This window comes from Tursiops truncatus, chromosome 1, assembly GCF_011762595.2.
Source record: "Tursiops truncatus isolate mTurTru1 chromosome 1, mTurTru1.mat.Y, whole genome shotgun sequence".
Taxonomy (NCBI): domain Eukaryota; kingdom Metazoa; phylum Chordata; class Mammalia; order Artiodactyla; family Delphinidae; genus Tursiops; species Tursiops truncatus.
The window spans coordinates 163,209,606-163,224,975 of NC_047034.1; the positions used below are offsets into that span (position 1 = coordinate 163,209,606).

Consider the following 15,370-nt stretch of genomic DNA (forward strand, 5'->3'; position numbering starts at 1 on the left):
ATCTCATCTAGAATTAAATCCTAACTCCTTACTCTGGCCTACATAGCCCAGCATGCCTGGCCCTGGCCCTGACACCACAGCCCTGTCAGCTTCTCTCCAGTCCCTGAGCATGGCCAGCCTGTTTCCTCCTTGGAGCCTTTGTCCTGACTCTGCCCTCTGCTTCCTGGTCCTGGCTGGGCCCTTCTCATCATTCAGATCTCAGCTTGTGGGTCACCTCCCCTGAGAGGCCTTCCCTGATCACCTCATCTCTCATCCCAATTTAACTCCGCATGTCTCATCAGTAGCTGACCTTTGTTTACTTGTCTGCTTCCCCACTGGAAGTAAGACCCAGGAAAACAATGACCTTGTTTTCCACTTGGTTCACCAGCATCTGGAACAGGGCCAGCATAGGTACTCAGAAAAAAATTGTGTTAGGAAATGTCATTCCCCCTCTGGGCCTCAGTTTCCCCATCTATTAAACAGGGATAATAATATAATAGCATCTTCCTCACAGGGTTGTTAAGATTAAGTGAGAAATACGTGTAAGGCCCTGGCACTTGGTCACTAGTGGCTAGTAATCCCATTACTACGATCAATACCATATTGGAATCCCTGACAGGAACGTGTGGGCAGAGCCAGCGGGACTCCCACATGCTCCCCAACTGAGCTCCAAGCAGCTGGGTCAATTGGCCCTGGCCCACTACTTGTCACTGCCAAAGTCCTCAACACCCAATAGCAGAGGGAGGGCAAATCCAGGGATGACAAGCGGAGACAAGCGAGCTTCAACTCAACTGTAAGTTTATTAGAAAGGCCGTGGACAGATGAACCCTGAGTTACCAGCTGAGGAAGGAATGAAAAAAGCCCCTGCCCCTCTTGTCCTGCCCCACAGGCCTCCTGTGGACTCTGTCCTGTGGCAGACTCCAACAGAAGTCAGCCAAAAAGTGCTTTCCAGATGCTCCTTCAGGGGCTGCCCGACCTGACTGCAGAGGACCCAGTGGTACGGCCAATGTGGATGCTGGTGCCTGGAGCTGGGAGCCGCGGGGCCTTGGTCCTCTCCTCTAGCAGAAAGTGGTTCCAGAAGCCCCAACAGAACAGAAGAGAAAAGGAGCCGATGGGGATAGAGCAAGTTCTGCCGAAGAGCCAAGGGCTCTGGAAGGCGGCGCTGGGCCGCCTTGGAGGTGGGTGCAGACGGCTACACATGGCCAGTTGTAGGGGTCCCCCCAGGGGGACCCCGAAGCTGCTCTAAGGAGTCTCAGCTACAGACAGCCCTAGTGCGACTCAGTGCCCCTCCTGGGGCTGCACTGGCTACTTCTGCTCCCAGAAAGGCAAATGGATCTTGTAAAAACCCATGGTGGTTGGTGCCATTTCTGTCTTAAAAGAAGACAAGAGTTTGTACAGTGAATCGATTTCAACCAGCAGAGCCTGAACCGAGAAGAGTGCGTCCTGGGGGAGGAGAAGGCACTTCTTACGTCCTCCCCGGGGTGATCTGGGCCCCCTCGGGGCTCCGCTCCCTCTGGCCCTGTGACTGGGGCCCGCTCCCTCTGGGAAGTACGCTGCCTCCGTCGAGCTAGCACTGCCCTGCGGCCCGGACGCTCTGGCCCCTCACAGGGTGGTCGATGGCAGCTTCCTCACCCGCCGCTGGGCCAGGATGGACGACTCGATGGGCTTCAGCTGAGGGGTGGGCTTGGAGCTGTTGAGCGCAGAGTATGTCGCTGCCATGGCTCCCTGGGGGAGGAGGTGGGAGTCAGTTCCCGGGTGGGAGGCGCATGTGCTCCAGGGCCAGGCCAGCCCCTCCCAGTGTTCCACAGCCCCCACAGGCCCCTGTTAATCCCGCCTTGGTGGTTCTTCATGGTCATCAGTCCTGCCTCATCCCTCAGACTGGAGGCTTCAGAGCTCAGGGGCTGGGCCCCCTAGAGGACCAGGGGGGCCACGAGTGCACTGTAGACACCCCTGCATGTCAGACTGGGGCTCCCTGGGAAGAGACACACATGGCATCTCCTGGCTCTGCCACCCCAAGTCCCTGCCCATGGAACCTTGACCTGGCAGCCTGGGTGTCTGTACCTTCACAGTCTGCAGGTCCTGGTGGGATAGCTGGCTCTGGGGGAGCTTGTCTTTCTGGGTGATCCACGGGTGCTGCAGGACCTGCTTAGCTGTGAGGCGCTGGTGCGGGTCCACATGCAGCATCTTGGATACCAGGTCCTGGGGGAACAGCAGGAAGGGGTTGGTGGGAAGGGCTAGCAGGGGCGCACACAGCTGTGTCTGTAAGGCAGCCATCTCCTGCCATCTCCCGCCGGGACCCTTGCAGTGGCCCCTTCAATCCACTCTCCACACCACGGCCTCCCCGAGCACATGCCCTTCTTCAGGACTTCTTCCTGGAAGGCCGTTTCCTTTCTCTTTCACCTTCTAGGAGCCATGCAGGAAGGTGGGAAGAACCTAAGGCTGGGGTTGGGCAGCTTCAAAACCTGACTCCCCTGCTCATCAACTGCATCTCCTGGGCAAGTTACTTTAACTCTCTGAGCCCCAGTTTCGCCTCTGAGAAACGGGATAACAAAAATACCTGACTCATAAGGTTAATGCAAGGTGGCACTGTTCATTAAGGGCTCAACCTCTGTCTGACACAGAGGTTCCCATGACTGGAACCCATTGCTAACAGTGAAAGCTCAAACGTCCCCTCCTCTGAGAAGGCCTCTCTGCCCGGTAGCCTGGGGCTCTCCTCGTGTCTCCACTGCCTGTACCCCTGACCAGGAGGACCTGCCTCTCCGCACCTGGCATCTCTGTTCCTTGTGTGCAAGCCTGTCTCTCACCTCACACTAAGTTTTCCCACGGCAGGGGCTGTGATGATGCAGCCCTCTGTTCCCCTACAGGGCCCAGAACACGGGAAGGGCCAGTAAATGATCACCAAGTTGTTTTCAAACAAGGTGTGGGGGGCAGTCTGCCTGGGAATCTTTCACTTGGAGAAATAGGGCAACAGAGATTTGTGGGACATTCCACTTGGAGAAATGAGGCTGCAGGTCACCTGTTCGTGAAGTGCTGAAAAGCCCTGGGATGGGACCCTCCCCCCCCCCCCCCCCCCCCCCCCACAAATGAGCAGGGTCCAGGCTTTACAGCCTCACCTTGGCTGTGTCTGAAACCGTGTTCCAATTTCCCCCGCTGAGGGTGAACTTCCCACTGCCGATCCGGGTCAGGATTTCCTCTGGTGTGTCACTGGGTCCATTGGCAAATGGAGTGTATCTGGGGAAAAGTCCACCCAGTCTGGGTATAGCCTCTGGCCTCCATCCTGGGGCCAGGGGTGGGGAGGGGCGGGGGGCTGTGTCTCCCCCTTCAGATGGGGTGCTCCCAAGTGTGGGACTTCCTCCTGCAGGTGGAGCTCCCAAAGGCAGGGCCATGTCCCTGTCTTCAGCCTTCCTGAGGCAGGGCTGAGTCTCTCCCATCAGACAAGCACCACCCCAGCTACACTAGGGCTGGAGGAAGGGGCGGGGGGCTGAGGGGGGCAGGCCAGTGGGGTACTCACCCCGCCAGCATGGTGTACAGCAGAATGCCCAGGCTCCAGATGTCGCAGCCCTCGTCATAGCCCTGGCGCTTCAGTACCTGGCAGGAAGGGAGGCAGGGGAGGGTCTGTCTGAGGGGCAATGACAAGTGGCCCCATATGCTTGCCTGCTCCTCCCCAAAGGGTAGGACAAGGGTCCCAGGCCTGGGCTGATCCTCCCTTGGTCCCCGGGCCAAGGCCACAGAGACGGGCTCTGGACAGCGTGGGGCCTCTGGAAGGGACACGAGGCTCCCCGTGCTAGGTCCCCTCACTCTTGCAGCTGAGGAGGCCAGGCCACTCACCTCCGGCGCCACGAAGTTGGCGGTGTAGCAAGGTGTCATGAGAAGCCCGTTCTCAGCCCGCAGCTGCTTGGCAAAGCCAAAGTCGCAGATGCGCAGGCACTCAGGGTTCCCAGACTCGTCCACATACAGGATGTTGCTGGGCTTGAGGTCCCTGTGCACAACCTGGGGGAAGAGGGCCCGGGTCAGTTCTCCATGTGGGCAGGCTGCCGGTGGCCCAGGTCCACTGCCAGGGATGGGAGAGTTAGAAGACGGGCCCAGAGAGGGGGCAGAAGGACCCAGAATCTGAGAGGGGAAGGGGCTACAAAGGGGCCTTAGTGCTGCTGGTATTGCCGACTTGAAACTTCTAGGTCAATGTCTGTGAGGCAGCTCTAACTTGTCCACACAGAACTCCTCAAATCCGCCATCACACAATCTTACCTAATGGCAACTCCATCCTTCCCATTGCTTGGATTGAAATCTTAAGAGTCATTCTCAATTCCTCTTTTTTTCTCGTATTCCTCAATCAATCCATTAGCAAACTCTGCTGGCTCTACCATTAAAACACACCCAGAGCCCAAGCACTTCTCAGCCCCTCTCCTGGCAGCACGCTGATCCCAGCCACTATCATCCCTCCCCCGGGGTTACGGCAGCAACCTCCTAACTGGTCTTCCTGCTTCTGACCTCACCCCCTACAGCCTGTTCTAAACAGAGCAGCCAGAGCGATCCTATTAAATGTAAGCCAGATCGTGTCCTCTCCAAGGGTTCTGCTCTCAAGAGGAAATGTCTTTACGATGGCCTGATGGCCCCACCTCATCTCTCCCCTGCCCCCTACCCACGTCGCTTGCGCTCTCTGGTCCTCTAGCACTCTCCTCCTTGCTCAGTTGGCTTTGGCCACACCAGCCTCTTTGCTCTTCCTTCAACATGCCAAGCACACTCCTGCCCCAGAGCCTTCGCACTTGCTGTTCCCTCTTTCTGGAATACTCTTCCCTTAAGCATCGGCCTGGCTCATTCTCATTTCTTTCAGGTTTCAGCTCAAATGTCACCTTATCAGTGAGGCCTTCCCTAGACCATTCCATATAAAATAGCAATCACGGACCTGTACTCCTTAGTCTCCTCACCCTGCTTTATCTTTATCCACAGCATTTACCACCATTGGATATTTACTTAATTGTCTTCTGAACCCACCCACTGGAATGTAAGCTCCACGGGTGTTTCGCTCACTGCTGCATCCCAGCATTTAGAATAGTTCCCAGCACAAGGTAGGTATTCAATAAATAACTGCTGAATGAATGGATGAATGACACTTAACTAGTGAGGCCTTAAGCAAATGACTTTCCTCTGGCCCCATTTGCTCATCTGTAACCTGAGGGGGCTGAACCACTCCACTTACTTTTCAACCACCCCCTCTCCCTTGGCATGGTTCTATTCATAGTCATTCCTCTAACTATTACCTAATTATCAACAACTCTCAGATCTCTGACACTAACCCAGAGCTTTCCTGAGTCCAGGCTCATACAGCTGCTTACCAGACGGCAACCACTGAATGTCCCATAGGCCCTCAAACCCAACACATCCCAGACTAAACTCATTCTCACCCTCCTTCTCCCCCTCCCATGAGCTCATGGTATGCCTTGAGCACCGTCAAAGACCTTCAATGGCTCCCTACTACTTGCAAGATAAAGCCTGAAGTCCCCATCCTGGTGTGGAAGGTTCAGCTGTCCGTTCCAGCCTTTGTCCACCACATCCCTCAAGCGCCCTGAGCTCAGGCCAGTGGGGGTTCCTTCAGCCATAAATAGCCGTATCTCTCTGTGGAACACCGGCTCACCCCCAGCACCGAGCACAGGGACTCGCACAGAGCAAGTGCTACGTGAACGCTGTGCAATGAATGAATGACTCACCCCTCTGAAACACACAGAGACCTTGCAGGTTAGATCAGCTGAGTCTCGCAGGTTAGTTGGCTTCACGAGATGGTCCTTGCATATTCCCCGTAGAGCCAGGCCAACAGGCTCAAGGGGCAGCCGCTGCGCACTCCAGCTGACAGGCACCATACAGCAACTCGGGCCCCGGTTTCAAAAGCGGCCAAATTACCAAACCAAACCAAATCCCAAACAAGAAAACACCCGCCCTGTGGAGGCCAAATGCAGCCACTGAGTCAACAGGCTGTGGCTCGGGCGGAGTTGTGATTTCAGTCAGGAGGCAGATGGGCCAGAGTGTGAATCCTGGCTTTACCAGCAGTAGCTGTGTGGTCTTGATGTGTCACTTAACCTCTTTAGTCCTTGGTTTTCTCACCTGTAAAATGGGGCTGATGAGAGTGCTCGGCCCCCAGGGTTACGGGAAGGAGCATATGAGTTATGTACCAGGAATACTTAGCACAGGGCTTGGAAAGTGGCAGCTGCTGCCACAGTAACGCCAGCACTCCCTGGGGCTGAGCCCCACCATCATGCTGGACATTAAGATACAGTGAGTGCTTGTTAAGAAGCCCTTAAGAATTAGAAGACAAGAAGGGGAGGAAAATGAAGGGACAGAGGCTGTCCAAAGCAGCATCCGATCACACACAAGTTAGGGGCACAGACTCTGGGGACAGCTTAGCGATGAGGCCTTTACTTAAGCTCCCAGAGCCTCAGCTCCCTCACTTATAAAATGGGCAGAATAATACTAATACTTTCTTCATAGGTTCGTTGGAACAGTTAAATGAGTTGATGTGCAAAGTGCTTAGAACCTGTCTGGCCTGTGGAAAGTGCTGTGTGAAGCGGCGGCACCTCTGTCATCACCAGCACCGTCGGAGGATGTGCGTTAGGGCGCCTGTGACCAGCCACACACACACAAAAGGGTGAAGTTCTTCTACATGAATCATCTGGCTAAACAGAGAAGCCAAAGTGTGAAGCCCTGCTGAGTTCTCAGACAAGCTGTCCCCGGCATGCTGGGGCCCTTACAGAAACAATATGAGGGAAGCAAGAGACCTGAAAGGGCCCACGTATTAAACAAAGGACTCTTGCAAAATAGATGAAAAAGGCAGACAACCCAATTTCTTCAAACGGACAAAAGACTTGAACAGACATTCCATAAAAGAGGCTGTCCAAATGGCAATAACCCCACGAAGAGGTGCTCAACTTCCTCAGTCGTCAGGAAAATGCAAATTAAAACCACTATGAGATACCATTCCTCATCTCCTAGGATGGCTGTGATTAAAAAGATGGAAAACACCAAGTGTTGGAGAGTACCAGAACTCTCACACGCTTCTGGGAGGAGTGTAAGTAGGTAAAACAACTTTGAAAAACTGGCAACATCTACTAATGATGAATATACACTGCACTATGAGCCAGCAATTCCACAGTTAGGTTTACACCCAGCGTTAAAATGGGCACGTGTTCACGAAAGACAAGGGTAAGAATGTCACGGCAGCATTATTTGTCACAGTCAAAAAACTGGTAACAACTCCATGTCCATTAACGGTAGAAAGAACAGTTAAATTGTGGTCTATTCATACAGTAGAAACCACACGGCAACGAGAAGGAGTGAACTGCAGTCACACAACATCGCAGATGAATCTGAGAGTGCTGAGTGACAGAAGTGAGATATGAAAGAGTACGTTTATATAAAATTAGAAGTTCACAGGCTTCCCTGGTGGCGCAGTGGTTGAGGGTCCGCCTGCCGATGCAGGGGACACGGGTTCGTGCCCCGGTCCGGGAGGATCCCACGTGCCACGGAGCGGCTGAGCCTGCGCGTCCCGAGCCTGCGCTCCACAACGGGAGAGGCCATGACAGTGAGAGGCCCGCGTACCACACACACACACACACAAATTAGAAGTTCACTTAGAATGGTTATCCTTGGGGAGGGTGCAGGGACTGGAAGGGGCTCGAGGGGGTTGGGGGGGAACTGGAAATCCTTCAGTTCTTGATCTGGGGGCTCAGTTACATGGGTGTATTCACTTTTTGAAGATTTATTGAATTATACATGATGATTTGTTTATGTGATATTTCAATAGGAAGGTAACGTTAAAACAAACAGGAGGTCCCAGTGGACCCTGCTCCTGGTCAGCCCCTTCCCATTCCTCGGCTGTTATGAGATTCCCAGCTTCTAGACCACAGATGCTGCCAAAGTATAATCAGCCCCGAGAATCTCCCTCCAAATACCTCCAGGAGAGCTTCCCATTTCCTCCTCATCTACCCCTGGCATTTGGAAAGGGCCAGAAACTTTAGAAGCCCATAGATTCCAAAATCCCAAAGATTTTCTCTGGGCAAGAAACAACATTCTCCCATGACACCCCACCGAGCAGCTGTCTGTCCTGGAGCTCACTGCCCCTCATGGGGGGCTCACTCCTTTTGGAGGCAGCTCCCACTCTACAAAGCCCTTCCCTGCTCTGAGTTCAGGGGGCCCACTGGAAACGCACTGCTTCAGCTCTGTCTTCTAAACCTTCTGTGGGTAACATGAGCTAGTACTCACGTGAGAACAAAACAGGAAAAGGAAGCACATTTACTGTCTGACCTGACACGTTTCCATATCAGTCTGTTTGCACTGGCCTTTTCAAAAAACTAAACCACTTCAAACGTGACCATTAACAGTACATGTGGTAAGCAAACTGAAGCTCTGGTTATGAGGTAAAGATCTTTTTCACAAAACTTTTACTTTATTTTTACAAACCCTAATGAAAGGATTGATTCAGGCCAAGGTCCTGAAAGGGTGAAACCATTGCATGAAGGGTTGGTGAGGACCTTTATGATACACCTCAGGCCCACCCACTGCCCGCCACCCACTCACGCATCCCCAGACTGTGACCACCGACACGACTGATGACTAACGGGGGCAACGAGATGTTGGCTCAGGGACGTGATGCTTTGTGAAGTACACTGTGCCTCCCATGGAGTGTTTATTGACTCCTTGATCCCAAAAAGAAGTTGAAGCTAAACCTAATTAAGACTTTGGAGCACCTTGCAGTTTACAGGAAATATAGACAACAGAGGAACAATTAAAATGATGCCATGAGGAAGCAAACAGACACATTCAGAATGTGGGATAGGGAATTCCCTGGCGGTCCAGTAATTAGGACTCCACGCTCTCACTGTCAAGGGCACAGTTTCGATCCCTTCTCGGGGAACTGAGATCCCGCATGCCATGCGGCACAGCCAGAAAAAAAATCAAAAAAGATTTGGTGAATCTTGGGACTTCCCTTGCAGTCCAGTGGTTAAGACTCCGCGCTTCCACTGCAGGGGGCGCAGGTTCAATCCCTGGTCAGGGAACTAAGATCCCCCATGCCGTGGCTCGGCCAAAAAAAACCCAAAAAAGATTTGGTGAATCTTAAAGGGAAACGTTTTTCCTTGTACTATTCTCTTCTTTTTTTAAAAACTTTTTATTTCATATTGGCGTATAGTTGATTAACAGTGTGTTAGCTTTGGGTGTTCAGCAAAGTGATTCAGTTATACATATACATGTATCTATTCTTTTTCAAATTCTTTTCCCATTTAGGTTTTTACATTATATTGAGCAGAGTTCCCTGTGCTATACAGTAGGTCCTTGTTGGTTATCCATTTTCAATATAGTGCTGTGTACATCCCTTGTACTATTCTTTTAACTTTTATATAGGTTTGAACTTTTTCCTCAATAAAAAGTGGGGGAAAATACTCCAGCAACAACAAAAAAGAAAGTAAGAAATTGAAAGAGGGAGAAGGAGGGAGAAGGAGAGGGAAGGAAGAAAAGAGGGAGGGAGTGGGGTAAAAATCTTGACAATTCTTGAATCTGGTTACAGGGGGTTCATTTTTCTATTGTTGTACAATTTGTATACGTTTGAAATTTTTCATACTAAAAAGTTAATGTTGGGCTTCCCTGGTGGCGCAGTGGTTGAGAGTCCGCCTGCCGATGCAGGGGACATGGGTTCGTGCCCCAGTCTAGGAAGATCCCACGTGCTGTGGAGCAGCTGGGCCCGTGAGCCATGGACGCTGAGCCTGCACGTCCGGAGCCTGTGCTCCGCAAAGGGAGAGGCCACAACAGTGAGAGGCCCGCGTACCGCAAAATAAACAAACAAACAAACAAACAAATAAATAAATAAATAAAAATAATAAGAAGTTAATGTTAAAAAAAAAAAGGCATAGCAATGATCTGGTCCTATTTCCCCGTAATGTTTATGTGGCCTTTTCCAGGGGCCTGTGCTGGACCATGGTACTTCCCTGGCACAGCACCTCACTTCATGCCTCATCCAACCTGTGAAGGGGCAGCTCTTACTGTCATGAGTTTGCAGATGAGGAAATGGCTCAGAGAGGTGGGAGGTTTTCCCAACCTAACACGCAGAACTGGACACAGCCAGTCTCATTCCAGAGTCTGCGTCCTTAACCCCCATACTGCCTGACCAGAAGCACCCTAAAACATCATCTCGTCCAGAGAGGAACTCACGCTGACTCTGTTTTCAGCTTTGATACCCTATAAGGACCTTTTCTAGCTCTGCCTTGTGCAATGATAAGGACAAGTCCTACGGTTCGGACACACACTCTCCTGTAGCACCTGCAGTGTCTCCAGCAGCATTTCCTCTTGCATCCACTTCCTCTGTCCTAACAGCCGAACCCATGGCCGGATTCACCACCCTGAAGCCTTGCAGCTCCCACAGTGATCCTGCTCGTTCCTAACTTAAAGCCTCACTCCCCATCTGTAGCTCTCCACCCAAATTCCTCAGTCAGACATTCTGGCTCCATTCTTCCTGGACTGTGTGACCCTGGGCAAGTTAGCTCACATCTCTGAGCCTCAGCCTTCTTACCTGTAAAGTGCGGCCAATAACAGCACCTACCTAACAGGGTTGTTGTGAAAATCAATTGAGATAATGTAAGGAAAGAAGTCAACGTGACGCCTGCCTAGGTCCTGAACAAATGTTCATTTTCACAGTTTGGCCTCATCTCTCCCTCCCTCCCTTCCTTATGTCCATCCACTCGCCCCCTCATTCATCCCAAGTCTCCCCTCTGTCTGGCTGGTTGAAGACTGCCTGGGCCAGTCATGGTTCATACACTGTTTACGGTACGACCCTTGGCCGCCCCCCACACCCACTTGGTGCCCCAGACCCAAGACTTACCCCCTGGGAGTGCAGATACTCCACGGTCTTGCCGATGGTATGCAGGACGAAGCTGGCCTCACGCTCTGAGAAGAATTTCTGCCGTAGGATCTTATCCAGCAGCTCCCCTCCCCGCATCAGCTCTGTCACCAGGTACACGTGTTTGCCATCATCGTACACCTGCCAGAGACCTCACCATCAGGCCCCTCCCCTTGATGCCAGGCCTGGGCCCCTTGGCCACCAGCTCACCAGGACAGGAAGGAAGGAATGACATGAGGCTTGGGCGTGTGTTCTGCTCTTCAGTCACCCTGGCAGGGCCTTCACCTATCTGGGCCCCTGGACAGGGTGCTGGCTCTGTCCTGATGGGCAGGAAAGCTCTCAGAAACTGCCTGGGTCTGAAGTGGAGGGCACTTGGGTGCAGCCAGATCAGCGGCACTAAGGGGCCTCCCCATCCGTAAGCACAGGAGGATCAGAAGCCCAAGGAATGGCAGCCCCGAGACGGTCCTAGAGTCGAGGGCCCCCGTCCCCAGCCCACTCTCGAGGACCCCCACTTACATCTTTCAGAGTGATGATGTTGGGGTGCTGCCCGTACCGCAGAAGAATCTCAATCTCTTCCGAGGGATCTCGCTTGCTCTTGTCGATGACCTGAGGAGAGGGGTGCGTGTGGTGGTGTCCGAGGGACCGACTCCAGACTCCCTTCCCGCCACAGAGCCCACGCTGCAGGGCGTGGAGTCTCAGCCGCACACCTTTCACCCATCCACAGAGCCTCAGGCACCAACTCTCCCCCACCAACGGGCCAGGGCTACGTGGCCCCCCACCTGCACCCCGCCGAGTGGCCTCGGCCGAGACAAGGTCGAGAGGCCTACCTTGACAGCATACTCCATGGTGGTGGCCTTGTGGACACAGCGCTTGCACTCGGAGTAGGAGCCCACACCGATCGTCTCTTTTACCACATAGCCGTCGCTAAAAACCAGGTTCTTTCCGTGTAGTTGCTGCAGGAGACCAACAGGTAGGACTGACCCCGAGCTCTAGGATGCAGAGGTCATCCCCCCAGAACCCGAGGCCTTGGCACTGTGGAGATGGCACTGGGCAAGAGGCTGGAGGCCCGGGGTAGAATGTTGGCTGTGTGACCTCAGGCAAGAACCTGCCCCTCTCTGGGCCTGTTTTCTACACTATATGACGGGCACACTCACTCTCTCCAGGGTGCCTGGCTGCAGTCTGTGGTTAGTGGGTGCTGGAGGGGGCAGGCAATAGGCCACAAGACACATGGAGCGGTTTGAAGCTCCGAGAAGCCCAGGCAGGACTGAGAGGGATGAAGGAGTCCTGAGCCAGGTCCCAGCTCTGCCACTTACGTGGCCTCCAGTGAGCTGCCTCCCCTTTCTGGGTGACACAGCCCACCTCAAGGGTGTCTCGAGGCTCTGAGACATTAACAGTATCAGATGCTGCTATGGTGCTGAGAGTGCGGCAGGCACTATTCCGAGCACTTTTCACCAGGTGACCCACGGCCCGTGGACGGCCCTGGTTCATGTCTGTTGTCCTCACATCCAGTCTGGTTTAACGTTTGTCCGCGACCAACATATCCCAGGTGGATAATAAATCACATAGTCACCTTAACTTTACACACGTCAACTCACATAATCCTCGAAACAATCCTCGGAGAAAGGTTTTATCATCAACCCCATTTACAGATGAGGAAACTGAGGTACTGGGAAGGTGAATGTCCCCTCCACAGTCCCTGACCTTGGAAGCTCTGACCCAGGCAGGGAGCTCCAAAGTCTACATTTTTTTTTTATTTTGTTTGTTTGTTGTTGTTGTTGCTGTCGTTCTGCGGCCGCACTGCGCAGCATGCAGGATTCTAGTTCCCTGACCAGGGATTGAACCCACAAACCCCTGCAGTGGAAGCATGGAGTCTCAACCCCTGGACCACCAGGGAAGTTCCCGAAGTCCACCTTCTTGCCTCTCGACTCTAAATTTCCTACAGAGCCGGGAAAGTGTGCAAATGGGGGACAAGTGGAAGGAGACCCGAGTGCCACGCCACCCACCCCCGTCAGGACCAGCCACTGCCCAGCAGCACCACCCTGGGCACTCCCTGGCATTTACCCAGGCCCTACAATGTCCTGGCTGTGTCAGGAACCTCATAACCGTGCTGTTATCCCTGTTTTATAAATGGGGAAACTGAGGCTCAAGGAGGCTGGAGGCCCAATGGGCTCCACAGTGGCGTCAGGGTTTGAACCCAAACCTATCCAAGTCCAGAGCCTGTGTTCTCAGCCATCTGCCTTGTGGCTTCTAGGTGGAAAAGGACAACTGAGCAGCAGCCTCCTGCCCCTCACCTGTACCACCGAGTGCAGGGGCGCCTGCGTGGCCCGAGGCTTGCCGTCGTCCTCCATCAGGCCAGTGGCCACGAAGCTGAAGCCACGGAACAGCTGATGGGCACCAGCGCTGGGGGGGATGCCTGGGGAGTCTGCAGGGGCAGGAGAGGGATGTGAGCCAGAGGAGGTACCCTTGACCCAAGGCAGCCCAGCAAAGTGGACCACAGGGGCTTCCAGGCCTGCCTCAGCAGCTGGTCGTTGTGGCAGCCTGGGCAGGGCCCCTCATCCCCGGCCTCAGCCCATCTGCCCATGTGTGTTTAGAGCAGCCCAGCCCTTACACACAAGGAACAGAAAGACCCTCACCTCCGCCACCCGCCCAGGCCAAGGCACTTTATCCCTTTCTGGAGGCCTCCCTGCCTCTGGTCTGCCCCTTCAGGTCCATCTTCTGTGCAGCAGCCAGAGGGATAGTTCCAACCACAAGTCTACCCCCTGCCTGTACCCTTCAAATGCTCCCCTCTGCCCTCAGGAAAGCCCAGCTCCTCAGCCTGGCAATAAGGTGCTTGTGAGCTTAGCCTCCTCTCTCCCCATTCCACAGCTCAGCCACGCCAAGCTTCTCAGGTCCTTAAGGAAGACTCCGAGCCCCTGCACATGCTGTTCCTGCTAACTACAATCCACTCCTCGTCCATCCTTCGAGGCTCAGCTTACACACTGTCCTCTGAGAAACCTGGCCTCATGCCGCTCCTCCAGGCCCTCGCCTCATTAAGCTGCACTTGTCGTGCTGCCCAGAGCTGTCCTCATGTCTCTTCCCCCACTACAGCCTGAGCCATATGAAGGCAGGGCCTGGGTCTGTCCTGTTCACCATCAATGCTCCCATGGCTGGCACACAGTAGGGACTTGGTACGTATTTGTCAGATCAACAAATAAAGATGGGACAGACTGCTTGGAGAAGTGCTAAGCTCCCTGACATCAGAGATGTGCAAGCCACAGTGAGAAAAGCACCCCCTCTGCTAAACCTGCCCCTCCAGGAGAACTTCCAGAACGAACACTCTTCCCCAATATCTAGCCAAAATGTTAGGATTTACCAAGTTCCCTCCCAGAAGCCCCCTACTTGGCTTCTAGCAGTAACCCCAGAGACTGAGTGGGTCTATGGCTGAGCCAACGTTTCAGATGAGTCACTGAAGCCCAGTGGTCAGAGTAGCCAAAGCCGATTCCCACGCTTGCCCCTGACCTGTGGGCACCGTCACCTCTGCTGCCAGACCGTCTCCACCTCATGTGTTTGCCGGGTCAGATACTTCAGCCCTGACGTGAGTGTGAGCCTGCTGCGTCTGGTCTTCCCAGTGGGCTGAAGATGCCTGGGGCAGGAGTCCCGACTTCTCTATTGTGGCCTGAAGGCCACCCCCACCACCTCACCCAGGCACAAAGAGGCCCACAGAATCCCGGAGTGGGACGACCAGGCAGAATGAGATGGAGACAAGGAGTCAGAGACCCATCCACCTGTCTGCCCACACACCTGGGCCTGCCGCAGCCCTGAACACCCCTGTGCCCCAAGAGGCCCCTGACTCCCTGCTTCCCTCCTGTACCAGTCCAAGACAAACCGGACAAAGGGCGCACCCTTGGGCGTGCGGGATGTGAACTCAGTGTCAAAGTAGAAGGTGTCATCGGGTTGTGCCACAGCCGGCTTGAAGGGTGGCTTGATCTCACGCCGGTACAGCTTCTGCAAGGCGGGGCGGGCACAGTGGTCACCTTGGCACCTCCACAGCCTGCCAGCGGCCCCGTGCAGGAGTCAATGGCCTGGACAGAGCACAGGCTATGCAGACAGGGCATGACCGCTTGCCCTTGGGAGGCGAGCCCATGCCTCCAAGGCCATGGTGTCACCTCTGCTTCTTATGGGAGGCCCTAGGCAGTAGAAGCCCCCTCCGACCACAGCTGAATCCCTGACTGGGGCTCTGGGGTGGACAGACACACTCACATTCCAGTCAATGGTGGAGTAGAAGACATGCCGCTTGATTTCCTCTGCCCCATCAGGGCCGGAGCCTGAAAAAGCCCAGATGAGAGGTCTGCCTTGGGACGCTCCAACCCGCAGACGCCCGCCCTGTCCTCCGAGCAGCCTCGCCTCACTGTGGCCTGGGACCAGTGGCTGGGCTCACGCCGCCCCAAATCCATCCAGCCATCACCCCGAGGCCTACTGCCCACTCAGCGTTTTCCACTGTCTGGAGCCCCTCTATGAACAAGCTCCAATGTACTG

General features: G+C 54.2%; 1 protein-coding gene across 7 annotated transcripts in view; it reads right to left on the reverse strand.

Annotated features, from left to right (window-relative positions):
* Window positions 1-760: 760 nt before the first annotated feature.
* RPS6KA1 (ribosomal protein S6 kinase A1) overlaps window positions 761-15,370 on the reverse strand; it is a 36,076-nt gene continuing 21,466 nt past the window's right edge. For all 7 annotated transcript variants that reach the window (XM_033840341.2, XM_033840372.2, XM_033840362.2 and 4 more), the window contains 11 exons: window positions 15,095-15,159; window positions 14,737-14,839; window positions 13,147-13,277; window positions 11,683-11,808; window positions 11,372-11,461; window positions 10,838-10,996; window positions 3,808-3,969; window positions 3,491-3,567; window positions 3,093-3,210; window positions 2,041-2,178; window positions 761-1,704 (listed from right to left, as the gene is read on the reverse strand). In XM_033840341.2, coding sequence (XP_033696232.1) covers window positions 1,582-1,704; window positions 2,041-2,178; window positions 3,093-3,210; window positions 3,491-3,567; window positions 3,808-3,969; window positions 10,838-10,996; window positions 11,372-11,461; window positions 11,683-11,808; window positions 13,147-13,277; window positions 14,737-14,839; window positions 15,095-15,159 — 1,292 coding nt within the window. In that variant the 3' untranslated portion in view covers window positions 761-1,581. The remainder of the gene's footprint in view (window positions 1,705-2,040; window positions 2,179-3,092; window positions 3,211-3,490; window positions 3,568-3,807; window positions 3,970-10,837; window positions 10,997-11,371; window positions 11,462-11,682; window positions 11,809-13,146; window positions 13,278-14,736; window positions 14,840-15,094; window positions 15,160-15,370) is intronic.